This window comes from Taurulus bubalis (genome assembly GCF_910589615.1).
Source record: "Taurulus bubalis genome assembly, chromosome: 1".
Lineage (NCBI taxonomy): Eukaryota > Metazoa > Chordata > Actinopteri > Perciformes > Cottidae > Taurulus > Taurulus bubalis.
Genome location: NC_136589.1, coordinates 21,762,095 through 21,789,694, shown reverse-complemented (window position 1 = coordinate 21,789,694; position 27,600 = coordinate 21,762,095). Strand labels below are relative to the sequence as shown.

The 27,600-nt window shown below is 41.4% G+C and overlaps 1 protein-coding gene across 1 annotated transcript; it reads right to left on the bottom strand.

Annotated features, from left to right (window-relative positions):
* Window positions 1–2,395: 2,395 nt before the first annotated feature.
* LOC306745242 (potassium voltage-gated channel subfamily B member 2-like) lies at window positions 2,396–21,155 on the bottom strand (the record flags this gene model as incomplete). The annotated part of the gene is made up of 2 exons (XM_079227995.1): window positions 2,396–4,423; window positions 20,580–21,155. The coding sequence occupies 2 exons, from the start codon at window positions 21,153–21,155 to the stop codon at window positions 2,396–2,398; spliced, it is 2,604 nt and encodes an 867-aa protein (XP_079084121.1).
* Between the last annotated feature and the right edge of the window lie 6,445 nt (window positions 21,156–27,600).

Sequence of the window (27,600 nt, the reverse complement as noted above, 5' to 3'; positions counted from 1 at the left end):
TTATTCGCTGGGAGAAGCAGTACAAACTGTGTGTGGAGTCACTTCAATTCAGAGGCCACCTCCCTCAGTGGGTTCCAAAGGGGTAGCCTTTGTAGGACTGATGGGCAGTAGGATGAACCTGCACCTCCTCCTTCAAAGGATAGAGTATTTGTGTACCACTTGGTCTTACATCGGTAGTTTTGTCCATCTTTTCTATTGGTCGCGATAACATACTCTCCAAGTTACTTGCTGAGTTCTGGGAGCATGGCGACATTAGTAGAACTAAGTCTGACAAGTCGATAAAAACACAGATGTACGACTTTATTTGGAGGTAAAACTAAACGCGAAAGTCCTACTGAAATCAAGTTGATATTATGTACTGTGCAGGAGAACTGTGTGCACACAGTGAAGTATTCAGTATGCTTGGAAGAAACTGGTTTGTACAACAAAAGTGTTTTCTCCTGTTCTGAATGGTCCCACTAGAAGGCAGGGGGTAAAGCCAGCCATAAACTCTGTCCTTGTCAGGGCTTTTTATCCTAACTGTGGAAGTGATTGTTGGGTTAGCAGTTTGGAAAAGTTACCAGAATGGTTGGATGCAGCCTCCTCCCCCATTCAAGTCAGACAGGTACTCTGTTTGAAGCATGCTGAAGGCCTAAAACTGATTCGCACGTACGCAAGGATCAGCCAGGGTCGGTGTGATGTAAATTATATTGTAGTCTCTGTGGGGATATTCGCGTACATCCCCAATTTGCTGCCAGACACAACACTATGCTACAAGTTGTAGCGTAGTGATCTGCTGCGCATGTGTGAAACGCAGACTTTAGAAAGTAGCATGAAGAGATCTACCACACGTCCAATTGGGAGTATAACCAACACTTACACATGCTCTGTGTTAGGTAATATATGTCTTTGTTTTCACCTCCAAATAAGTGTTCCTAGATCTCAGCAAATAAAAATGGACATTGTAGTGTTTTATTATTACCGATAGAAATAAAGGTCAAAGACCCAAGTTGTAATAAACCTGAATTATCCTTTAATAAAACCTGAATTATCCTTTAATAAAACAGCAGTCTCACAGAGACTAAAACAAATTGTGTGTTTGGGTGCTCTTCCCCAACCTCCTGAATTCAGGAGGTCTGCCTTAACACACCATTAAACAAGTGGCCAGTCAATACTCAATAAAAGATGGCCAAAGAAGGTCACATGTTTAGAGGTTCCTTTAGAATGGGTCGAGCCACACCGGCCTATTATGCCACATTCAGTGTAGAACTGCATGACACTGAAGGAGGAGCCCCTGAGCTGGGACTTGAACTTGTCCACTGTCCTTGTGCGCTTTCCTCTCTGTCTTTATAGCTGATCATTTCCCCTGTCTCCTTATGAGTATATAGGTCTGTTTCCTAAGCTGTTTCATGTTTTTTTTTTTTTTTTTTTTAGAGGTGTGTGCGCAAACAGTGGTCTAGCAGTAGATACGATAGCCTTTGCATCCCTATTCTATTCCCTTTTCACCTTCAAGATCCTGTTTCAGGTATAAAAAGGAGAGACAAAAATGTAAAACAAAAATCTGAAAAATGGGAACATACAATGTTGAAGCACTGAGACACATGTCAGTGTTTTGGATACAGCAGATGCATATTTCCTCTTGGACGATACAATGCTATTTGTGTCCAATGAAGTGAGAAGAGTGCTGTGTTTGGGTGAGATTACAATGACGTAATACCTAGATTGAGAGAATGGTGAGTAAGCCATAATCAAAATACAGATTAAAGACTAAATAATTGTTTTTTCAAAGATACATTTTGCTAAGACAATTATAAAAAATGTGACTTCTTTCCACCCTCTGCTTTTCCTCAGTGTTATTAGTCCATCATTAGAAATAGCCTAAATAGCAAGCAATAGGAAACTGTCGAGCTATACACAAAAACTCTTAGGATAGTCGTCAATATCCTCATTCACACAAGGCTTCGTTTATGCTCACATCTGAGCCCTAAAAGATGTATCAGTTGTCACTATTTTGCACTGCAGCATATCAGTCTGGTCTACAAAGAATAAGTCCATTAATACTGACACGAGACAGTGTCTTTCAGATAGTACCCAGACAGGTGGCATGTGCTTCTGACTTCCCTCAATGGTATAATAATAACAACACTGCAGAGATGTCTGATTCTGGATGGCAGTGCTTGTCAAAAATAAAAGAGATCAGAGCCCAAAAGTCTTGTGGGATGTGATAAGTGCATTGCTCCAGAAACACTATAACAACTGTTTAGGTGTGTTTCCACATTTTCTTCGTCAACATGTACAGTCCACACACTAGACAATATTTGTAGCGGTTTATTCTGGGTAGTTGCTGTCATCCATCCCGACAACCTTTTCCTCAACTTATCCATTTGGCGTCTCTGTCTGTGAGCTGTTCTCTGGCTCACATGCTTGTTTCACACGGTGGTGTCACACTTCTGTCCAGAACAACGTGGTTTTCTTGTTTTTCTCCACTCTGTTCTGCTCCCCCCCTTCCTTCTCCTTTCTCCCCAGCATCCATAGTTACTAGCTCCTGGGTGCAGTTGAGCGGGCTGGCTTTAGACGACAGTGGGCTAGCATTGCTACCTGAGCCGACAGCAGACCTTTCCATGTGATTCTTACCCTGGTGGCTTAAGCTTGTGAGCTGCCCTTCACCTTCTAAGCCCCTGGCTGCTGAGCCCTCACCTCCCCCCTGGGAGTTAGGACTTGGGCTGACAGATTGCTGGGCCAGAAACGGAGATTGCAGGATTGCCAGCGGAGACTTAGCTTCCTGGGTTACTGAGCTAGGAGAAGGAGAAAACCTGGGCACGATGTCTTCGGAAAGTAGTTGAGCAAGCTTGGCTAAGCCAGCGGAGGCTGGAGTTGCTACAGGTGTCATAACTGCCATAAGCACATCATCTTGGGATCCAATGAAGTCAACCTTGTGGGCTCTTTTATTTTCAGGACTACTATAATTTTTCAAGGAGCTGCAGATGCTGTCGTTGGTCACCCCAAAGCCTTCCAAGTTCTGTTGCACCAAACCCACATCTCCAGCCAGACTTCCTTTAGGAGTGGACACAAACTCATACAACCCTTCTTTAATTATGTCCATTGGCTGGAGGCTGTCAGTGACCTTGTTCACCTCCATTGTGCTGATCTGACTAAGATCCAAGGGAGGAGGAATACGCTGGTATCTAGCACCAGTTTCACCTTTTTCTGCACTAGGGAGCAGAGAGCTTCTTTCTCCTCTTTCCATTGCAAAATCATCAGCCACATTGGATAATTTACTGGTCGTGCTCACTTCAGGGGAAGTTTGCCGTCTTTGAGTGGAAGTCAATGCTTTCATCTCCATCTGCTCATCTAAATCTTTCTCCTGCTGTTCCTGGATGGCTGCTGTCCTATTGTAAGCATCTTCCAGCTGTTTTGCGTTGAGGTTTTGAGGGGTAGTTTTATTAGACAAAGGCTTGACTCTATCAGGGGAGCCTTGCTGAGCCACTTCCAGGTAATGAGAATGTTGGGACCTGCCTGGGCTAACCCCTTCAGTATTGGAGTAGTGTTTGTGGTAGCTCCAGCGGCTGGGTGACAGGTTATTGTCCACAGGACACTTACTGTCCTCCCTCTTCTCCACCAACACATCTGTAAGTTCCATACTGCGTGCAAATGCATCCTTTAGGTTAATGGAAATAATGCTTCCACTCCGTTTTGCTCTTTCAAGCGCTTCCCTCCTCTTGATGGCCTTCTCTTGCCTCTTCTGCTCTCGGTAGAACTCAGAGAAATTGTTGACAATGATTGGGATAGGAAGGGCAATGACCAACACGCCGGCTATGCAGCAGAGTCCTCCTACAATCTTGCCCAGCAGGGTTTGAGGGTAGATGTCTCCATAACCGACAGTGGTCATAGTAATGGTAGCCCACCAGAAGGACGCAGGGATACTGGTAAATTTGGTGGCGTCCTCGTCCTTCTCAGCAAAGAACACCAAGCTAGAGAAGATCATAATGCCCATGGCTAAGAAGAGGATCAGTAAACCCAACTCATTATAGCTTCTTCGCAGAGTGAAGCCCAAAGACTGCAGTCCTGTTGAGTGCCTGGCCAGCTTCAGGATCCTCAGGATTCTCATAATTCGGAAGATCTGGACCACACGGCGCACGTTCTGGAACTGCATTACATTCTTGTTCGACTCAGTTAGGCAGAGGGTCACATAGTAAGGCATAATAGCCAGTAAATCAATGATGTTTAGTGGTGCTTTGATGAAATCCCACTTGTTGGGTGCTGAGAGTAGGCGTAGCATGTACTCCATGGTGAACCAGGCAATGCAGACAGCTTCCACATGGGCTAGGCTGGGGTTGTCATTGAACTGGCCAAATTCATCTACCACCTGTAGCTCTGGCAGGGTGTTTAGGGACAATGAGATGGTGGAAATGATGATGAACAGGATGGAGATCATAGCCAGGACCTGCAAGACAAAGACAATATTGTGGATTACTGTATTATACAGTACATACCTCTATATATGTACAAATATACATACAAGGATGCAGAGCATGTGGTTCTTTGTCAAATATGTTTGCCAGTATGACATGCAACAAGCTGTAATTGTTTTGTGCCCGCCTAGCTGCATATTGTAGCTCTATTGACGGCCATGCCGGCCGACCTGTCCATGACTGGTTTAGATTGAAATGTCTCAACAACTGTTGAATGGTTTGTAATGGTCCCCAGAGGATGAGTCCTGAGTTTCGGGATACCCTGACTTTTCATCAATTTTGGTTAAAAGTAAAATATCATCACAATTTTCAATGGTTTGCTATCTAATTTTTTATAGATGTTCCTGTTCCCCACAGGATGAAATGAAATTACTTTCGTGATCCCATAACTTTTCATCTCGTATCATATATAAATGGAAATATTTGGACACCTAGTAGCCAACCTTAGTTAAAAATTTAAAATGTAATTTTTCACAGTGGCCAGCAAATACTTTTTTTGTTCAAGTTTACAGGGGGCCTTAATGCATGCTTTGGGATGTGGTTGTTTGATTTTGTTACATCATCACTAAAACTAAAAGACAAGCAGGTGTCCATCAAGTGCCTCATAGTAGCCATATACATTTTAAAGAAGATAGGGTTCGGATTCTCGTAGTGTCCTTTTCCCCCTGCAAATCTGCAAGCCAATTGATTTGAGCTGCTAATACAGTATTCTATAATTATGTTGCACTCCTGTCTCCTGGCAGTATGATGTGCGTCGTACAGACAGGGACTTATGACCAGGAATCATGACTGCTTTCATGTCCCACTGATTGACACAAGAGCATTTTTAAGGATCGACATGAAAAGTTATGCGCATAACAAGAAAACCCTACCCTCTGCCGCTGTAGAGGTATGTTCGACTCAATCAAAACATATTGATGATTTAGCTTTCCTTATAGAGCCCCAACAGTGTGGCTAATATGTTTGTCCAGAAGGTGGCACTAGAAGAAAGGTCAGCAATGGTCTCTTTTCATCCAGTGCTCTTAAGATGATTTAGCTGTGAAAGCTGTGTTGTCACGCACAGTGAAAGTCGCCTCTGAACCATCTTCTGCTCATGGCCTCTGATTGCTAAACAGTCTAATGACGAGCACTTTAGCTGCAAACCTCACACTCCGTTGGCAATATACTCATGACAACTATTTCTTTTGTTGAAGCTGGACTTTCTCTCACACATGTTCTTGAGCGTGTTTCATACAAAGTGTTTCATACAAAGTGCTTTATGTAAAATCAACAAGACAAACCAAGTCACAATTGTGGGCCCAACAAGGGGGTGTATTCACAAAGCGACCTAAGGCTAAAATTATCTGTAAATTGTCCAAGTTGGGACAAACTCCTAAAATAAGAGCTGTATCAGTCTTTGGTATTGTGTTTGGTATTAGAGTAATTCACAAAAACTTCGATGAAAAGGTAGAAGAAGTCAAGGGGAGTCCCATATTTTCATGACGACCATCTGATAAGGCTCACCAACTTATTGGACAATGCAGGAAATGACAGTCTGCATAGCTCTATGATACTTAGACACAGGAAAAATAACATTTAGGAATCCTTTGGGAATATGACCCAGTTGCATAGTTAGTTAGTACTCTTCAGCCATGGAAAATAGTCATATAATGTTTTCTGTGTCAAGGCAAGGAGGGTCTAATAAAAGTGTAGGACTCAGCTTTTTGGAAATTCAATAAAATCATGTGTTTTGGCCTCTGTTGCAGCAGTTCTTTTTTTAATCTGTCTTTTGTGAGTCCCCTTTAATGAAAGAACAATACTTAATCCCTGGAATATCTCTTTAAAATACAATCACCAATGGTGATCATTTTGAATGAGATTTTTGTCAGAACTATTGTTTTCTGTGAGGTCAGTATTCCCTGTCGGTCTCTTGCGTTTCAACTGCTGAAACAGCCTCTTTTCCTGATTGGCCTATTTTTCCCCACAGTGCACTCAAAAGATTCGGTCACCATGGGCCGGCAGACATTCAAGCAGGAATATTCTACAACTTGCTGAGTAAAATGAGAACGGAGTGAGTTCTAGTTTTACTACTTATTTATAGCTACAGTTGGTAACTCTGCTCTGATTGATTGATTTTCTTCAGGCGTGGTGGAATCTTGTAAATGCCATTAGGAGCTCTAAAAGAGAGTTAGAGTTATGACACAGATGATCTGTCTCATGTACTTCTGTCAGGATATAGTTTAAGCAATCATGACAACAAGTTATTTTTTTCAGTCACCAACTGCAACCCCAGTAGTCATAGTTCTCACAGGATGGCTCCCCTAAAATGGACGGGGGGGGGCTCTGTTAAAAAAGCTAAACTTGAATGTCCTCGCCGAGCAAGGATTGAAGCATGTGCGGTCTGTCTTCCCTCTGCAGCCCTTGCTAGGACATTTCAGGATAATTGTAATAGGATTGTGTTGCTATCTATAGAACGGATAGAGAGAGGTTAGAAGTGTTTACTCATTATTTCCTCCCCCAACAGGAAGAATCAAGCAATAGGTGGACACCCCCGAGAAAAGCTCTACACCAAAATAAAATAATACAAATAAATGTCAAAAGAGACTGAAAATGACTGACAGTAAACACTGAGACATGCTGTTTCTAAACAAAACTAAACTGTGGACCCTCATGCTCTGTGTGTGCTGTTGAGTCATTATGAAAACCTGGTGAGTTGATTACAACTGAGAATGATTCTATTAAGAATTTAAAGATACACTCCATGATTTTGTCAGAACGTTCGATTGAGTGCTTACAAATATAGTCTGAACTAGAGGAAACAAGTATAAGGAATAAAATGAGCATCAACCTGAAAAAGCTGTTTTTTCCCAGACAAGATGATAAGTTTGGAGATATAAGACAATTGCATAAAGATACAACAAGAACAGCCCTGTTGCCAGAAAAAAATGCCTTTCCAAAAACTATTAATATGTTGAATGTGGACTTTGTTGTTTGTTGACATGAACGTTGATATTTTTGCATACGGGCAGAGCAAGAGGTGAGTGATACAGTCCACATAGCTGGGGCGGGACATGATGGCTCAAAAAAACACAGGCCTTTCACCCAGGAGACCACTGGCTGTATCCTGTGGGAAACTAAAACTAAACATTGACTACACACTTGTCACATATACACTATTACGCTTGTTACTTTATATTATGTCTAGGGGCTGATGTTGTATATTTACGGTTGTTACGCTACGTTGTTACGCTACGTTGTTACGCTACGTTGCTACGCTACGTTCACACTCAATATATCCTGTGATTTTCAGAAACGTACAATGCCAAAAAAATGTATGGCGACTGGGTTGATAAGTAACAGCAATACCGTACAGTGTTAGGGTTTGTCTATTTAGTGAAACATTTCAATCTCCAAAGGAACCAAGATAACTGTAGTTAAGTTATAACAATATCCTCTTTATGCATTTTCTGCTATTTAGGAAATATTTGTATTTGTATGGGTCAACATTCACATTTTCCATGCTGTGTACTTTGGAATGGCCTGGAATAGAATGGATGGAAGGCAAAACACTGCATTTTCAAGTCAGGACACAAATATCATATTACTACATTATACCTGTGACAACAATAAGTCTGTGGCTTTTCCACTCCTATCATACTCCACTTCACAATTCATTTCTGACTACCTCTACTTTAACATTTAGTTTTCATTCCATGATCATTTTAATGTCAAGATGTCCAATTTGAATAACTTCCTGTGAAATCATGTGATGGAAGGATTGGCTCGATCATTTCCGGATGATGAACCGTCTGGCCTATCAGACTCATGTCAAAGGACACAGCGCATTACAGCGTTACACCGTGTACAGTATTTCTGATGCTTCATAATCCTCATTCACACTGAGTGACTTTGTCCTTTGTTTAAGACAAAAAACCACACCAGACTTTTGAGACAAAACTACAACACCAGCAAGAAAGGAAACAAAGTGAAAAACGAGAGAGAAGACAGACAGGAAGCCAAGGAGAGACAGGACAAACGGACGTGGAGGTGTATCAAAGTGTGTCCACCCTGCAGCGTCTTAATGGCTTAATGGCTGCCAAATGCTGCGACCTTGGCACCCACGGGGGCAGATTTAAAGCCGTACCAGGAACACACAAGCTGCTTTAGAAGCTGTGCAGTGGAGGAAGAATTAATGGAGGATCCCCATTTAAGATTCTACCGCTCGATAGCAATTGAGTTCGCATCACAGTGAGTCACCAACAAAGAAATGAACTTGACTCAGCTGAAACGCATTTAGGCGTTGTGAAACAGCTCCAAATAGAGATAAAAGCTGAGGAGAGTCAATGCTAATGGAGCTGCGTTCATCCCTCCCACTGTCTCAAAATCTACTGTGGAGCTCTGCGTGACTTTGGCGACCCTGTGACCTCTGTATACTGTCTGTGCATGGTTGCAAGAGAATAAATCCTGAGGTTTTTCTGGACCAAAGAAAACTACCGGGTTCATAAATGTTTTTCTCCCAAGGACCAGGGACGTACTGGGACTGAAATGCAGCCTTATATTTACCTGTGCTAATTGTATGGAAACTTCATATGAACCAGCTGTCTTGCATACAGTCTCATTATCTATTGTGTACAGTTTATAATAATAACTTCCTTTCATAGCCGTGATTGACCAAGGTCACGGCATGTTAAAAATGGAAATAGTAGTTCAGTGTCTTCGGAGCATGGGCGCAGTAGATTTTATTGGAAAGATCAGGGGGTCAACAAAAAATGACTTCATCCTCCGACAATTAATATCAACCGTGAGATGTTGGCACACAGTATCTACCTCTGCATCAAAGACTGCTATGAATCAAAGAAGGGGGGGCAGGGGTTGAGAAGATCAGAGAAGAGGCGAAATCAGAGAAATTGACAGGGAGAGAAAACACAAGGTGGAATGAAAGAGTGGATGAGTGACTGGGCAGAGAAACACAAGCCTTGATCAATACATAGAGGTATTTCTGGAACAACAGGAAGTGTTGACCCGCTGCTGTTTCTGCAACACAGTTCATCTATAAAGCAGCTGCTTTCATCCGTCATACGGTTATTCATCTATTGTCACACTATTCACTCATGTATTCCTTTATTGATCCAGATGTTTTGTATTCTCTGAGATTAACGTTGAAACTGTTGAAAGTCCATTTAGTAGCTGTGCATGGAGTTCTTGATCATATTACATGATCTTCGTCAGCAGATGGAGTTTGCCCAGTCATCACATTTTAGATTCCATTTTTGGGCGGGATTTTTAGCCCTTTATGGACTCATAAATGGCATACATGTTGATTTTGTTGTAGACCTTGAAAGCAATAGTTGAAAAGAACCATTGAGTTTCATGGAAGCGGCCCAATTTCCATCTCCTGTTAAAGAACGTGTGTTTTGATCGAAAACCCAAGAAGAGCTACAAAATGGACCTTTTGCTGGGATGGTTTTCAGACTTCTAAGAGTCTGTATGAATGTATTGGAACGATTTAAAAACATAATCCGTTTATTGATTTTGCGCAGTTCAGACTTAAAGCCCACTCTCACCTGCTGGTTATTGCAGTAATATGGCACGCTTCCTCAACTTAAGATGATGTATCTGAAATGCATCCTGGTTAGCAACGTGGTTTACTCAAGAGACACTCAATTGCGTCTCAGTTGCACTGACGTCATTCAGTGCTGGATTAAACTGAACAGGAAGGACACGTTTGCTTCTGCCTAATCAAGCTCTCAAGTAAATCAAGTAAGTCCTTCAGGACTTTGAAGCATCTTGTTAATTAAGAAAAAAAAGTTTTTTTCTATGAAAACCTTTTCCTAAATTCTGAGATAATATTCTCGCTAATTCAGAAAAAAAACATATTTTAAAAATAAATTAAAAAATTCTCAAGTGAAAGCTCTTGGCTTCCAAAGGTGAGCAAACTAAATGACACTTGGAAATTTTGACTCGAAGGTGGCAAAACCGTGAGCCACATCTTTTGTAATACCCTCTGTGGTGACACGTCCTTATGATATCCTCTCAATTATGTCGTAGTATTTCAGAACTGTTATTCTGAGCTCTGTGGGGACTTGACCAGCTGCACAATCAAGATGAACTATGGACAGGACATGTGGTCTTACTGGTCTTACTGGTTTTACGGTTACTGAGAGAAATGGAGACTACATAGAAACGTTGTTGAAGATGACCAACTCTGTGTATCCTTAGGACCTGAATGCTGCCTTAGTATTCAGTCTTAGAAAGAGACAGAGCAGAATGAAGACAGAATTATAGTAATTACTCCAAAGAGAAGCTACTGGCTGGTCTGTGTGACACACTGGGCTGTAATTAGCACTCGTGGTATGTTATTAGCCATCGAGGCAGGGCGATCACTGCCACCACAGATACCCTGAACCACAATGTAAGCTGCTCTGGTTCTGTTGGTTTAAGGTCATTTAATGAATCTTTGTTGCTGCATCACAGAGATTGTTTTTGTGATCTCTAGGACAATGTTTGATTCAAAAGAAAAATTCTTTCAGACAATCCTCAACTATCTATACTCTCTTCAAAGCCAGTAGACTCCACTGACAAAAACAGCTGTCTAAAATGGAAAAGTACGTCATAAAACCACAATCAAAAACTTCCGAACTGTACTCGGGTAAAGAAATCTGGTGGCACCACAAGAGGCTGTCCCTGAAAAAGTAGAAGTCATAATATTCAGCAAGCAAGATAGATGGTTCCTTGACAAAGGATGTTTTCTTCATAATCTCAAGGACATTCAAGGTAAGTTCAGGACTTTTAAATTGGAATTTCTGGCAATCAGCAAGGCTAAAAACAAGCCAAATCTAGTCTGTTGCCGGCCACAGTTTGGCCTCTGTCGTAGCTCAGAAACTGACATCAATAGTAAAATGTGGTCTTGTTTTGACAAAAGGTCAACTAGAATGAATGTGTAGATAGCTGTCCGTACTCCTCAAACTAAACAAACAATAATACTATTAAACCATTATGCTTCAGCACAGTGACCCAGTAATAGTTGGACATTTTTCAGCTGCAAGAAATATCCCTGAGGTCTCTCCTGTACTGAAGACAAAGAGAGTGAACAAAGAAAGGACAGCCAGGCAGCTTGGGAGCTGTGGCACACTCATACCCACAGAGCAGCCTGACATGGAGACATTTGCCAACAAAAGATTTACAGTCAGCAGGATGAACTTTGCTGTAGATGGCAAACCACTTTGGATCAGCCTCTCTCCTGCTGGAGTGATACATCAGTCTCATTTAAATGAAAGCATTCATTATTGAGAAGCTACAGTACATCAGTGCACCGACATCGTTGTACTTTGGCACAGTGCCAGTAGACTAAAGACCTCTGAGTAGCTGCTTACTGCTGAAAACATGCATCCTGCACAATGCGGAAGGAGACACAACCGATGACTCATTGTTGACTTTTACGATGTCCTGAATTTCACACAGGATTTCACAATGAATTTTAAAACTTGTGCAAGTGTTGACATTATTGTTGATTAGTAAATTAACAAAGAGAGAGAGAGAGTAATATTATGAAGTTAATGTTGATTGTAAAATCTGATGACTATAGAATACTGTTTCCCGATAAGCATCCCTTTCTCTATGCAAATACCGTCTTTTTACTAGTTTTACTCATGGCAATGAGATTGGGGTTTCTAGTTCAAACTGGCATTTTTATGGTGTTTCTTGCTTCAGACAGTAGCCATGCTGCTAGCGACGGACATGTTGCTAACGCTTGCAAACGCAAGGAGCCAGAAAACAAAGCAGGAAGAAGCTGGGACCAGCCAGAAACAAACATTTATGAGTCGTTGTCTGTTCGTGAATCGAATCAACGCTAGCTATAACTAACATGAGCAGCCAGAAACAAACATTTATTACTCAGTTTCATAACAGGCAACCTCTTCCGTCTGACAAGTGAGTGAAGCCAATGTGGTGCCTTAAACATGCATTTTCTCTAATGATCAGGGGGCGAGAAAATGTCTCTACTTCTCTCTTGATTTATTCCCTCAGTTTATCTCTCATCCTCTAGTTTCAAATCTTCTTCAATACAGCAATATGTTCATTTGGTAAACTATGGTAATTTAGAGTCAAACAGACCATAAAGCAGGGGATGCTTTTGGGCGGGGCTACCTTGTGATTGACAGGTGGCGACCACAGCATTGTCCTGTCTGGGAGTTGTCAGCATTTTTTGTCTTCGAGCTTTAAACCTTCATTTCATGAACGTTGTAACCTTTTTGGTTGCCTTAAAATGTTTTAGCTCCACCCTCTCATGTCACTGCCGATTGCAAAAAGACAAGATGGTGAAAGCAAAAATGCCAAACTTGAGGCAGTAGTGTGTGTGTGTGTGTGTGTGTGTGTGTGTGTGTGTGTGTGTGTGTGTGTGTATGCGTGTGTGTGTGTGTGTGTGTGTGTGTGTGTGTATGTGTGTGTGTGTGTGTGGCGTGTGTGGGGGGGAAAAGTTGCTTGTGGTCACTTTAATCTGATGCAAGATTTACTGCCTCATCTCATCGCAACATCGTCACAGTTTAATAGGGCAAGTAAATCAGACAGTCACACTAATCCCCTAATTTAACCACATTACATAAACTGCTTATGTGCAGATGAAAATGTAAGCAAACACTGTGGTAATAATCGTCTATTGTGCATTCAAAAATAGTGGCACAAAATAATAGTATGAAGTGAAGCAGAAAGAGGTGAAGCAGGAAGTGGTTGGATTTTGCTGGATACTGACACGCCAGTAAAACGTTATCTTCGTTGAAAAACTGATTTTCCAGGGGCTGGCAAGCCTCGGATAAAGTTAAACGCTTATAATATGTGACTGTGCTGGTCGTTGCAAACTAGGATCAAAATGTATAAGCCACATTATTGTACTTCAAATACATTTATGGCATTTCGAGACATTTAAGACAATATTTATTGCAGTTGTCGTGGAATGTTTTCTTAATTGAGGATGACTTATCTCTAAAACCTAATACTGAACTTAAACTTAAATCTATTTTCTATCTGACTGCATGTTGAGACTCCACGGGTATCTCAGACGACGACTCAGCATCGATTCCCCACAGAACACGAGAGAGACTGGATTAGAGTTCACTTCACATAGATTTATTTGCAACGATCATGTCACAAACAAAACAGGCGGGTCCCGGTAATTCAGACAATAGCTCCCGTCATCATCTTTCTAACACTACCCGTGAGCAAACACAAAGACATATCATTTATACTATAACATGCAGTGTTTGCGCTGCCTCCGTTCATTCCACTCATTACATATTCTGCATCACTCATTATACACACGCTGTTATGTTTTTCTTGTCATAACATCCTCTTCACGGTCCGTTTCCCAGTCTCTGTATTTTTTGGCATCAATAACGTTCGTTCTATCAGCCAATACTGGACTCGCACCAGGTCACTGATTCCTTCCAAGCCCCTCACTCTGGTGAACTCTTCCCACTAAACTTGTCCTCTTGGGCTAACTGCACTTTGTGATACGGGCCGCATCCTGTTCCTCTGACTGTTTCTCACAACAACAGGTTTTGTTAAATGTGCTCTTATAAATCGGGGTTGTGTTCGGAGCATAGATGTGTGTGTGCTAAGTGTCTTTGCAGCCTATTGCTGTAGGATTTTGTCTTTAACATGAGTGTAAGACATTTCATTATAAATGTATATGCTGTTGACAACATGAGTCTATAAAAACATTTTTCTTCCACACAGTTAAAAGTCTCTTGGTCTGCTGAAAGTGTGTAAAGTGTGCGACATTACAATGAGACACATACACACTCTACACATGTGCAGCCACACAACATTTCTCTCCACCTCATTTATTTTCTGTGGGCAGGTTGAAAGGTTCATGATTAGACAGATAAGTGTTGTCGTAGGGTTTGAACCAGTGAACAGTGACTAAATATGATACTATTTCCTAAAGGAATTATGACTAGCAAGAGACATCTTTCTTGCTCTGAAACATGAAGAAGTGATCTTCTGCTCAGCAAAGTGGTTAGTTATAACATGCTGGTTTTAAAACACAGGACTTTCACCCAGAAGGCAGCTGTTTATGTCCCGTTTGAAAACAAAAGTCAATTATTTTACCACAGTTTTGTGACGTAACTTCCAGACTTCACTAAAGGCCAAGCAGTAGTTATTTTACTTTAATTTACTTATTTTAACTTATTTTAACCCAAACTACAATCTTTTCCTGAGCTTAATCAAGCCCCCCAGAAAGAGTGCCGGGCTTTGAAGTAAATGTTACATCATGGCCGAACTGTGGAATTACACCTGCTATAGAGCCCAACAAGACTTTTCCCATAGACTTACACTGGGAAGGAGAAATCTGTAAGCCAGCTTTTTTCAGGTACTTAAATCATTAGGTCTTAAAAATTGTAAAATGCACTTTTTGCACAAGTCATTTTATACTGGGCAGTCGAGTCATTTTGGTTTTGTGCGCAACAGAGCAACTTTCGGCGCTTTATTCAGTACCTATCCAAGTACTTTTTTTGCCAAAACCTAACCACATACTTTTGTTGCATAAGTAAACCTACAGTGGCGGTTTATCTTGAAAATAGACTATATGCATTTAGGGAGCGAATACTAACACTCCCCTGACCCGTGTCCCTGAACATCCAAATCTGACACAAGAAGGGGACCTAGAGCGTCATAGTTTGAAGCTTAGTGACCTGTACCTTATGTGTTGCAACATCATATTAACAAATAAAAGAAAAGAAGCAGAATGGATGGACAAGATCATACAGACCATAAATATACAATAATATTCCCCCACAGCTAATGTCTCTCATTCTGATAGTAATCAACCATTTATGAACAGTTAAATGCCTTTATTAGCTATTGAATCAAGCTCATGAAACTAGCGGTAGTACAGGCTCCTTAGCCTCTCTCTTCTCTACTCCTCTAATTATCCGCAGTGGAGATCACTAACACCTCCTGTGGCTCCTACGTCACTCACTCCCCACATCCTGGAGCTTAACCCCCACCCAGCTCCCTCTCCAGAGACTCCTGCTTCGCTAACACGCACCACCGTACTCGTATGCACACAATCAGGCCCATTAACCCATAGCGTTTAAATGTTTTAAACGTTGATTGTTTGGGTAACACTCTTCCTTTCTTTTCTCTTTTCGTTCGGTCTTGATTATGGCTTTCTTGCACAGTATATTTAAATGAGAGTAAATAAATCAAACGCCTAAGTGACGAAAATTATAAAACGTTGTTCAGCCTTCTTTCATATGTGATTTTTATCTTGTAATTTCCTTCAATCAGTTTCTTACCAGAGAGCAGTTGATTATAATTGGCTGGAGAGGGTTCTGATAACTGACTAGCTCATACCTATATGGCATTCTCATCATTCAAAATTAATCTAGAAACAGTATACATAATACTAAGGGTATTAAGTTTAGCCCACATGGAGGTCAATTTTTAGGACTACCTCGTTAATCAGAGGGGGAATTCCAGATAATAACCTTGTTATTCTTCATTTTTTGGTAAGTTTCTGCAGGTCAGGAGGTGGAGAGGACAGACTATCCATCCAACCTGCCAACACTTGTCTATTTGTAGCAGCAGCAGTCCTGGTAAAAGCCCCAAAAGAGATTAAGCCATACTCCTAAGTCATACTGTGTGGATGTGTGTTCCTGTATTTGCTACTTAGTGAGGACCGTTGCATTTTTTTTAACCAACTGAGTGAGGACATTTTTGGAAAGTGAGGACATTTTGGCCGGTCCTCACTTCTTCAAAAGTCTGTTTGAGGGTAACACTTGGTTATATGTTTCAGTGTAGAATTAGGTTCATGTAAGCCTGAGGGGCTATTATTGGCATTATGGCAATGTGGGTCCTCACCAGTCAGAAGTACAGGAATATGTGTGTGTATCCACTTTTAACAGGTGACCGTGTATAAAGGCGCTGCCATAATTCACTGCTGGTTTCATCCAAACCTCACTTAGAGTTTGAATTTGATATCAGGAAGTTAGTCCATAATATTGCTTTGACCAGTTGTGACATTAATAACATGTCCAGCCAAAAGCATTAAATATGTTTGAGCGACTGTCACATACATAAACAATCCTATTTATGTATGTGAGCCTCAACACAAAAGATATTGCAAGGAGAACATGTAAAAAAAAAAATTAAATCAGAGCCAAAGATAAGAAGATTACACGGATTATGTAAAGTGTATGGAACTAATCTCTATTATTGGAACGTTTAATACTCATATTATCCAATAAAACTCAAAACTACCATGAGAAGTTGTCCATCTGGACTCTGAACTGTGTGTGTGTGTGTGTGTGTGTGTGTGCGTGTGTGCATGTGTGTGTGTGTGTGTGCGTGAATGCGTGCGTGTGTGTATGTGTATGTGTGTGTGTGTGCGTGCATGCGTGTGTGTGTGTGTGTGTGTGTGTGTCTGTCTGTCTGTCTGTCTGTCCCATGTTTTCCAAATGGCCAGGTAATGCTTCTGCTCTAATCGGCCGTAGCACTGAGCTGTCCATGTCACCAGGAAGAGGCGCTCCGATTGGTCGAGAGCTGAGCTGTGTCACTGGTTGGTGTCAGTGCAGAGTGGCCTAAGCAGCTTCCCTCCTGCTGACACCATGGTTCCACTGCAGTCACATGGCCCTCTGAAGGCCAGCGGCGCTGTATTTATAGAGCGATGAACTATCTGTAAACTCACATTATCACGTAACGTCACTTATATATGGGAGCTGGCAACGTGGCTCACATACACCTGAGGTGTCTCTGCTTGTACTATTTTACTCTCAACACTTGATTATCATTCTAGGCATACAATCACATTTTGTTTCTTATCTTCTACTATAGTAAATGTAAAGAAACGGCCATGCAGCCTCTGTGTAACATTTCAGTATTATTGATTTAATTATAAATAAATAGTCCTTGTCCCTCAAACAGCAGAGCTGTTGCCACCAAATGTAACGGTATAAGCATAAATGGTCAATTCTTTCTGACTGAAATGACCTAAATGTAGCCACAAAGGTATCAGATCTCTTATGACTTCCAGCAAGCTCGCATCTGTGTCACACAAATATAAAAATTCCATATTGGGTATACTTGGTGTCGAAGGCCGGATCTAATGAAGGTAATGCAGCTCAGTTGCCAGGAATAAATGTTGGCATTGCCCATTTCTGAAAACCACAGATACGTTTTTTTTTTTTTTTTTGCATTTGATCAGAGCAAGTGGCGTAGTATATGATGCTTGTGTTATTGAAAGTTATGCGGTAAAATAATGAGTATCACAAGCTGAGAAAGACCTCCAAGGGTGGTTGAGGTCAAACAAACACAGAACCCTCACCCAGGAGGCCGCTGTTTGTGTCCCGTGTTAAATGAAAAGCAAACGCTGACTTTACGCTTGTTATGCAATGCTACATTGCTAATTGAGGTAAGGTTGTTGCGTGACGTTTTGTTGTCTAAACCTGTTTCAGGCTGATGTGAAACGTATTTTATTTCCTGGTGGCGTTAGATAATAAAGTTCCGTGTGAATCCAGCTAATTAAACCCAAAGCTCTGAGCTGTCCCTCCTCATGCTGCTGACAGCGCAGTTGGCCTGGACTGATTCACTCAGTTAGCTGGAAACAGAGAATCAATAACTGTAACAATATCACAATAATGCCCCCCCCCCCATCCCGCTCGCTTTTGCGAATGTGTCCCTTTGCTCCAGTTAATTTACGCTGCTTTTTCATCACATGGAATTTTGCCAACACACTCACTAAACATAACAACAGAAACAAAGATCACATTCAGAGGAACATCAGCTACACTGACCTCCACATACATTGCTTCACCGGCTGACGGCTGAACACTGGACGTTACCTTCCACAATCTTCCAATAAGAATGGGATTCCCCCAGACACTGAGCTGATTAAATGCATTCTTACTACAGCTCCTTTCCTTTCCTTTCCTTTCCTTTCCTTTCCTTTCCTCTCCTTTCCTTTCCTTTCATTTCATTTCATTTCCATTCCTTTTCTTTCCTTTCCTTTCCTTTCCTTTCCATTCCATTCCTTTCCTTTCTTTTCCTTTCTTTTCCTTGTCCCCTCCACTCCTCATTTTCTCTGTCCTCTCTCCTCCTTCTTTGGTCTCCTCTCCTTTCCTCAAACTGGAAAATGTCAAATACATTCCAGTAAACATCGTATAGCTTATTGTATTCCTTCCACGTGATAAATATTCCCCACGAGCAGTGTATTAAAATTATGACAAATGTCCACCGCTGTCCCATAATTAGGACGGGCCTAATGCTCTGCTCGGATTGTGTTTTTAGAAGCTGTCTATCTGCCGTCGGCCTTGCTCTGCTGCAGACAATACAACAAGTTTTTTTTCTTCCACTAAGCTTGCAGTGTTACTACCACACAAAGCTGAGAGAAATACATAATTTGACAATGTGCAGCTTGTAGGACACAAACACACAAGATCAACTTATGCATACAGAAAACACATTATGTCATGCTTTACACCAGATACTAAAACTATTGGACCACGTGGGCTCCAAGAGGAACCTGTCTTCAAATATTCCCAAAATAAGGAAACTGAACTAGATCGATGTTGCAGAAAGATTTTTTGTTTGTAACAGAAAGACACAACTCTGCAGGATTTGATAGGACATTTGTGAATTATGAAGAAGCACACACACCTACAGTTTTTCCAGAAAGAGTCAAAGCTGCTGTATATTGTTTTATGACCAGGGCTGTGTATTGGAAAGGATCTGGCGATATGATGCGTATATATATATATATATATATATATATATATATATATATATATATATATATATATATATATATATATATATATACACACACGATACAGGGGTTAGCATTCAATACACTGAGATACTGTGACACTTAAGCAAGGTGATACGTTGTGATTCTTTCAATCTAATTTTAGAAAAAACTGTCATAGTATAAACACTGCCATGTGCATGAAATCAGAAGTTTACTCTTAAATGCAATCAGAATTGCATTTATCACTGTGTGCGTGAGAACCAAAGGACAGTCTGATGCTGTGCAAAGGCAGGAACGCAGAAGAATAACGCAGCACTAATCCTCCTCCTCCTCCTCCTCCTTCTCCTCCTCGGTATCTCTGTACTTTGCAGATGAAGGAGGATTATGGTTCATCATGGCTCCCTAATGGCCTCTGATGCCTCTACTTGGATCTGCATGAAGCTGCTAATCACAGAGGCAAGAGGAAACCGCCCCGATCAGGCGCCTCAGTCTCAGATACTGCTTATAAGAAGAGGACGCAGTCACCGTTACGTCACCAATCGGTCTGTCGGCGGTTTTAAAGCCTCAAGTTTGTCCCGTCTTGCTTTATTGGAGCCGGAAGTGACAAGAGAGTGTGGAGCGAAGTACAACGAATGCTGAAGACTTTTTCACAAGGTAGCCCTGCCCTGCCAGCAGGGGAGAAAAATAAGTCGGGTTGTATAGAAGTCTGTGAGAAAATGACTATACTTCTCTCTTGATTTATTCCCTCAGTAATCATTGTAAACATGATTTTTTTTGGCTCAATCTCTAGTTTCAAGTCTCTTCAATACAGCATTATGTTCATTTAGAGTCAAACAGACCATAAAGCAGGGGATGCTTTAGGGCGAGCTATTGCTACCAGAGCTGTATAAGGCATCACAACATCACTCATCCACATTCCAAATAAGGTAACTTCTGTTCATCGGTTGTGAAAAATGGTGACGCCCAAATCGACGAACTCAAGGCTTCAAACCGTTGTGTGTGACGTCACGACGACTACGTCCACTTATTATATATACAGTCTGTGGTAAATACCCTCGTCTTTCAAATTCCATTCTATTCTGAAGTGTAAGTTATCTTTAACAGCGTGGTTGTAGTGTGTGTGTGTGTGTGTGTGTGTGTGTGTGTGTGTGTGTGTGTGTGTGTGTGTGTGTGTGTGTGCGTGCGTGTGTGTGTGTGTGCGTGTGTGTGTGTGTGTGTGTGTGTGTGAGTGTGTGCGTGTGTGTGTGTGTGCATGTGTGTGTGTGTGAGTGTGTGCGTGCGTGCGTGCGTGTGTGAGTGTGTGCGTGCGTGCGTGCGCGTGTGTGTGCATGCGTGCTTGCGTGCGTGTGTGTGCGTGCGTGCGTGCGTGCATGCGTGTGTGTGTGTGTGTGTCTAGCTGCCGTTACCTTGGCGGCCATAGATGAGCTGGGTTTCTCCAGCAGGTCCCAGAGCTTCTGTCGCTTGTCGGGACAGCAGCCGTGCTCCTCCTCCACGCCGTCCTTGTCCCGCAGTGTATCCGCCTCCCTCCTCAGCTCCTCGTTCATCTGCTCCTTCTTCTGGTGGTACCGAGCCTGGCAGCACGACTCCAGGTAGATCTCGTCGATCCCCCAGTAGTCCAGCTCCTGGCCGAAGGATAGGGCGCACATCTCCTCCATCATGTGCAGCTTCCCCGTTCTGTAGAAGTTGAGGATGGAGGAGAAGGCCACCGGGTGCCGGTCGAAGAAGTACTCGTTCTCAGGGAGGCTGTAGTCGTCGCAGATCTCCAGCAGCGACTCGTGGGTGTTGCAGTCCCTTAGCCTTCCCAGGCGTGTTCTGGGCAGCCGGTCCAGTGTTCTCCACAGGACCTCATGCGTGAGACCCCCGACATTGAGCCTGACCCGCCGGGAGCGGGCCTTGATGCGGATGATGTCGATGGGCTCTGGGGGGAGCACGGGAGCCGCGGTGTTGACCTTGGGCACGCTGAAGTTCCCTCTGTCTGACATGTTTGCTCTGCCGTGGGAGTGGGTTACCTCAAACTGGTTGCTGTGGTTTGTGTGTGTGAGTGTCTCTGGAGCTTGTGAGGCTCAATGGGACGGTGACGGCGGTGGTCGGTTTGGGGGAACGCTGCCCACCAAGCTCACCTGGCTGTGTTCAGACCGCTAGACTCCTGGTTGGATCCATGGCTGGAAAAACAAGACCATGACATCACACGTCAGATGTCGTGATCAACAGGATGTGCAACCAGACCAACCCTGTTGAAGGTCATGACTTATACAATCACCTTGGGGTGCCCAAGGAACAAACAAGTTTCTGGACCCCGATACATCCTCAGCCCCAGCTCTCCCTGTGCATTATCATACATCTATCTTGACTAATGCGACTTACATTTTTTGTGCAATTCATGCTTCTATGTCTTGATCAAGGACACTAAACATATATGTATTGAACTGAAATAACGTAGATCTTGAACTTGATTCTGACAAAATGAATCTCTACAGCTCATGGCATCAAGAATAAAGCTGGGTCCACCTTAAAGTGACAGTTCACCCCAAAAGTATATGTTTCCTCTCACCTGTCAATCTACATATTTTTGGTGTGAGTTGCAGAGTGTTAAAGATATTGCCAGCAGTCTGCCTTCCCTCCGGTATAATGAGACTAGATGGTGCTCAAGGCGCCAATATAAATGCACATTTGACAAATTAAACAGCAACGTCTCTTTCCAAATATCATGACCCGATCCATCAAGATAATCCACAGACCTTTTTGAGAGCAGTTACATGTCAGAGCTATTTGCTCACGACAAGGTTTTTGGATTATCTTGAGTAATAAGGTCATGACCCAAAGCAACTCACAGCAAAAGCATCTAGATTGACAAAATACACTTCAGGTAAGAGGGCACATTATTTTGGGGTGGACTGTCGCTTTAAAAACCTGATCGTGTCAGTTCCTATTGTGCCGCTGCAACAGACAATGTGGAGAGAGGAAGGGAGAGGGAGAGGGAGGAAGAAGGGGTGAAAGGGGTGAAAGGGGGCATAGTAGCACATAACAGGTGAATGCTTAAAGAGCTGGGTGGTATAGACACGTCAAATCTTCTCAAATATCCTGATCACTGTCGTGAGGACACGACTACATGCTCATACATTGAACTTATTAAAACGGACAAATAAAATGTGAAATGATTTTTAAAAAAAGTAAAATAGTTTATTTATAGATGTTATAGTTTATATAGAATAGGCAAAATAATATTATTATAGATCGCTACTGACTATTTTACCCACCCCCCAAAAAATAATACCATGATGTATATGGGTTTGCGTTTTAGAGAGGATGTATAACAAATGGCACCACTAAGCTTCAACCACAGGTCTCTTTGGGACACAAGCTGATGCCTGATTTAACCCCATAATTTGTTATGCCCTGCCTGCCTTTAGCACAGCATTGGAGGGCCGGCTCTCTCTATAAGCCCCAGTGTAACAACATTGCCTGCACATTCTGGTTACGACCCTGCCCAGTTCTATGCCATGGATTCATATTCCACTTCATGAGTAACTTCCAGTCATATTATTCAAATATTCATCTGCATGTGCAATAAATGTGTCACATCGCCATGTCTCTATAACATCTGCTAATAGCACTGTGTCGTTATAGCTAAAAAGCACTCATATGTTCTCAATGCTTTATAATAATAATCACAACACATTAACAAGCATTTCATCATGACTTATGAGGTCAAATATCATACTAACATTCTTACTAAGACTCTAAGTGCTCATTGTTTGTTTTAACAAAGTGAAAAACATCATTACATCTCTGCAAGAACACCACAAAACGATGTAAAATAAAATGTCACTTACTTGAAGCAAACAATGAGCACGTAGACGAGTAACTGATATTCACATTATAACGCATTATAATAATTCTTATGAGGCATTATAAAACCGATACAACATATTACAACTATGGGAATTATTAAACTCCGAAAAAAAACAAACAACAAAGAAAGAAAAAAAAAACAACAAAGCATTTTGAATATTTGAGTGTTTATAAATAAAAGAAGATTACTTTCATGAGTTCAAGTACGCTTATAATGCATTAAAGACGTGGGTATTATAGAAAGTAATACCAATTTGGTGAACCAAAATAATTGTATACATACAATATTTTGAATTAAAAAAAAGTTTTTTAATTACAAATGATATATATAAAAATGGCAGATGCAAGAGTTGTCGTTGGAAAACGATGGAGACGTGAAACACTGTGATATCCGGCAGCCACGTTAAACCCTGGGGGACTCATCAGAACCCAGGGAATTTTAATTAGAAATAATCCTCTAATTAAACCACTGAATAATGAACGCGTACAATCTTTAAACAGGCTCTTACGCAATGAATACCAATTGGAATCCGCTCTCAGAGAACAACTGTGAATGTGAACTGCATTCTGTTTGTCTCCTGTTGGACCACCGAGGCCCTCAGATGCCATTAGAAGTCTTCTGACTGCTGGACCTTTATCTGATTGTGTAACGGAGTTCCACAAATCCCAGTAGTGGCATTAGGCTTCGTCTCCCCTGGCTCAAGTCTGCCTCAGTTAATTATAGACCGTCTATCTTCTCCTGGGACACACATGGGACATGCAGCTACGTCAGGAGCCAGAGCTACATCACTCCAAAAAAGAAAAGAAAAGATATCTTCCCCTCCAAAATAAAAGACAAGTAATGTCTGCAACACGCACATTTAGTTTAATAAACTGGCTTTGCTGCACAGAATATATATATATATATATATATATATATATATATATATATATATATATATATATATATATATATATATATATGATTTGTTTTTGTTTTTGTCTTTACAAAAAACACGATTCACTTAATTGTCACGAATAATTGTTGTGTGATAAAGTACATAGACGGCAGTTATATGCAGAGAGAAGTTGAACCCTTTCATGCACCAGAATAAGAGTCCGGAGTGAGAGTGTCCAGGTCCTCCTCAAGAGATTAAGGAGACTGAGGCTTAACCCGTGATTACGCACCTGAGCACACAGCAAGTTTAAATAGATAGATAAGAAGTATCTCTGGAGCAAATCACTGTTCGATTACCTCTAATTAGCACTCATTAGCAGCCTATACAGCTGGTATTCAAACACACATCTTTAAATGGGATGTGTAAAGTGACAGAATCTCCGTGTTGCCCACCTCTGTTGAAACTGCAGATCTTTCGGGAAAGCCGAACTCTTGCCCCTCCAGGAGGTCCCACCATAGCACCACTTCAGTGAGTTATCCCAGCTGCCTCGTCTCCCCGCCGGCCGCCGATCCACGAAGCCTCCCGAGAGCACACGAACCGCTGGAGAGACACATTTTGGCCCGAAAAAAAAAGAAAAAAAGAAAATATATAAATAAGAAAATAGATCTATCAGCGCAGGAGAGTAAATGTCCAGGGAAAGGTGTCCGCAGAGCTGAGAGCCATGAAGAGAACAGCTACCGGCCCGGAGGAAGAGAGAATAAAGGGATGAGAGAGAGAGAGAGAGAGAGAGAGAGAGAGAGAGAGAGAGAGAGAGAGAGAGAGAGAGAGAGAGAGGGGGGGGGGGGGGGGGGGGGGGGAGAGAGAGAGAGGGAGAGGGAGGGAGAGAGAGGGGGGGGGGGGGGGGGGTAGAGAGCGAAAGAGAGGGAGGGAGAGAGAGAGAGGTAATTGGATTGAGGCCTTCAGCACCAAGGACAGCTCCACTTCAACGGCTTGTTTATAACTCCTGCTCACAGAGCTTTGTGAATGTATGTAAACAAAACATATGTATATATATTTTTTTATTATTATTATAATTTCAAGTGCGAGTGACTGATACATTTTTACTTCTGATGTATCTCCAAAATCATAAAACAGTTATTAAGGCCTTTTTTTTCTTTTGTTTTAACTTCATTGATACTGGGGTCAAGTACCACTTTGCCACGCCCCTCGGCGTCAGATACCGACGCTCAAGGCACCGTTTCTGCAATGTGAAGAAATCTGCTGGGACACAGAGAAGCAGAGAGAATGTGGTCGGATCAAACAAACACATGACACAGGAGACCGCTGTTTGTGTCCCAAAGTGTTTTTTAATTAATTTGAGGTTCGTAGAAGTGTTTTCCACACTTGTGTTACAGTTTTACTTGGTCTACGTATCTATTTGAAGCCCAATCATGAAGTTTTTTTCTCTTAACCTGACGAAGTTGTCTGTTGGACATACAGAAGGGCAGAAGCTGTAGCTCTATATCGGAGTTTCCTCGTCTCATTGATCCAGACAAACAGTTTCATTCCTCTCTATATTCTGAAAGTTTGTACAGAGGGGTTTATGATTTATACTACATTGTAATACAAAAAAACATGGCAAGACTGATTTGTAAGGCCCTCTGAGGCAAATTTAAATTTGTGATTTTGGGCTATACAAAATAAACTGAATTTAATTTAATTTAATTAGCATATATTGGACAAGATAACGCCTATATGCAATATTTAAACATACGATTTCGGAAAACTTGTAACAGAAAAAAGACTTGCCTGCTGAGGTAGTTTCGGCTCTCCAGACCTCGTCCCATTCCTCATCAGTCACACTCTCAGGGAATGTTCTTTACAGTCGGGCCAGCAGGAGGTATTTCTCCACTGACGTATTGGCTTTGGGGAGATATCTGAGTTATTACCTGCAAATGATTCAAACCCGTTATCATCATAAAGACCACCATCTTTGTCAAGCTCCCCCCACGATGGTTCTCTCCTATTGGTATACTGGTCTCACTGGTATCCGTGGGGGCCGTGTCCCCATCAAGAGGTGCAGGGAGGACGGCAGGTGAGCTCACGTGATTCGCATTCGTAGAAAATTCAAAATGTTTAGAGTTTGCCAGTTCTCAGATGACCTAGTTTTGAAATCCAAAATGATTGAAGCTGCATCAGAGATTACAGAAACTGATCCTTCTTGGAAAACATCAATGAAGCAAAAGTAGAGTGAGTTTATTATGAAATGCTGATGGGGACCATCATGGTCCGGTAGTTTTAAGGAGGCCATGTGATGAGTAGCCGTCTCAATCATTGTCCAAATGATACAGTGCTTCATCATAATCCCTGAAGATGAAATGTTGTGTTTGTTTATCCTTTAAAAATTAGATTACATGTCCCACTATTATCTCTTTTCAGTTTATAATCTTGGTTGATCTCTCAGCAACTTCATACGATTTGGCTTGAGTTCTTAGCAGCTTTGCTAGTGAGGAAAGAATGAAGCTGATCCATAACCGATATCTGATAGTGATATCTGTCTCAAGAGGTTTGGGCAAAGAGTCAGATTGTGTTAATAACCAATATTAGGGTCAAAGGGTTAACTCATGACATCACCCCGAAGCTCGGCCAGTTGAATACTTACATTAAGATAACTACTTATGTTATACAAGTTTTATGAAATGTTAAGTTAAAATATGAACAGACATATATACATTGGATGAAGCCAGGTTCAAAAGTCTAGTTTTATTCTGTTGAGATATTAGTCAATGAGAATGTTAGAAATATCTCTTTGTATCTCCATAAATCTAAAACAAATTGTCAACAGCCATAATAAAAACAAATAACAATGTTCTCCACGTGTTTAGTAATAACATATTGTATAAACCAGGATATGAATGAGATATGATATCTGATATTCCTCTGCATAAACCCTAAGAATATCGTCACCTTCCTAAAATAATAGCCCCAAGTTTTTTCAGGTTTTTCAGAAAACACAACAAACTTGACCAGATGCAATAGGGGTGCACAAGCTGCCTCTAGACTCTGCACAAAAGGCATACTGTAATACCGGTCAAATTATGTTATGATTACTAATATTATGTTCGAGTGAGATTTTCATTGACAAAAATGCTCGCAAGAATTCTATCTAAATTGCTAGCTTAAATACTAGCTTAAAAATGCCATCTTGAAAAGCTTGTAAAATTGCCTAAGTCACAAGTATTTTAATTTAGGCAAAATAAAATGGCCTCAGTCACACTCTTGACATAGGCCGTTATACTATAGGGGTTGAATCACATGATCTGTTCAACTGAGGATGTAGGCAATTTTACCAGAGGTGGCCAGTATCATGAGATGATTTAGGCAAGAAAATCATTTTTGTCAAAAAATGACGTAGGCCATTATTTTAGGAATGAAAGAGTAAAGTTTGAATGTAAGAGCGGCTAAAGTGGAGATTTATAGATCAGAGTCTGAGAAGAAACTCATGGAGAGAAAACAACCTTTAAAGAGATGTTTAGTTACATTACACGGTACTTTAAAATAATGTATGTATATATATATATATATATATTGTACAATAACATCCAGTTTCTGTGTGAAAAGGGTCAAACAAAAAAACTAATAGATATCAACATGAAACTTATATGACTTGATAACTTGAATTAAGACAACGCATTTTTATATTACAGGTTTTCCGAAA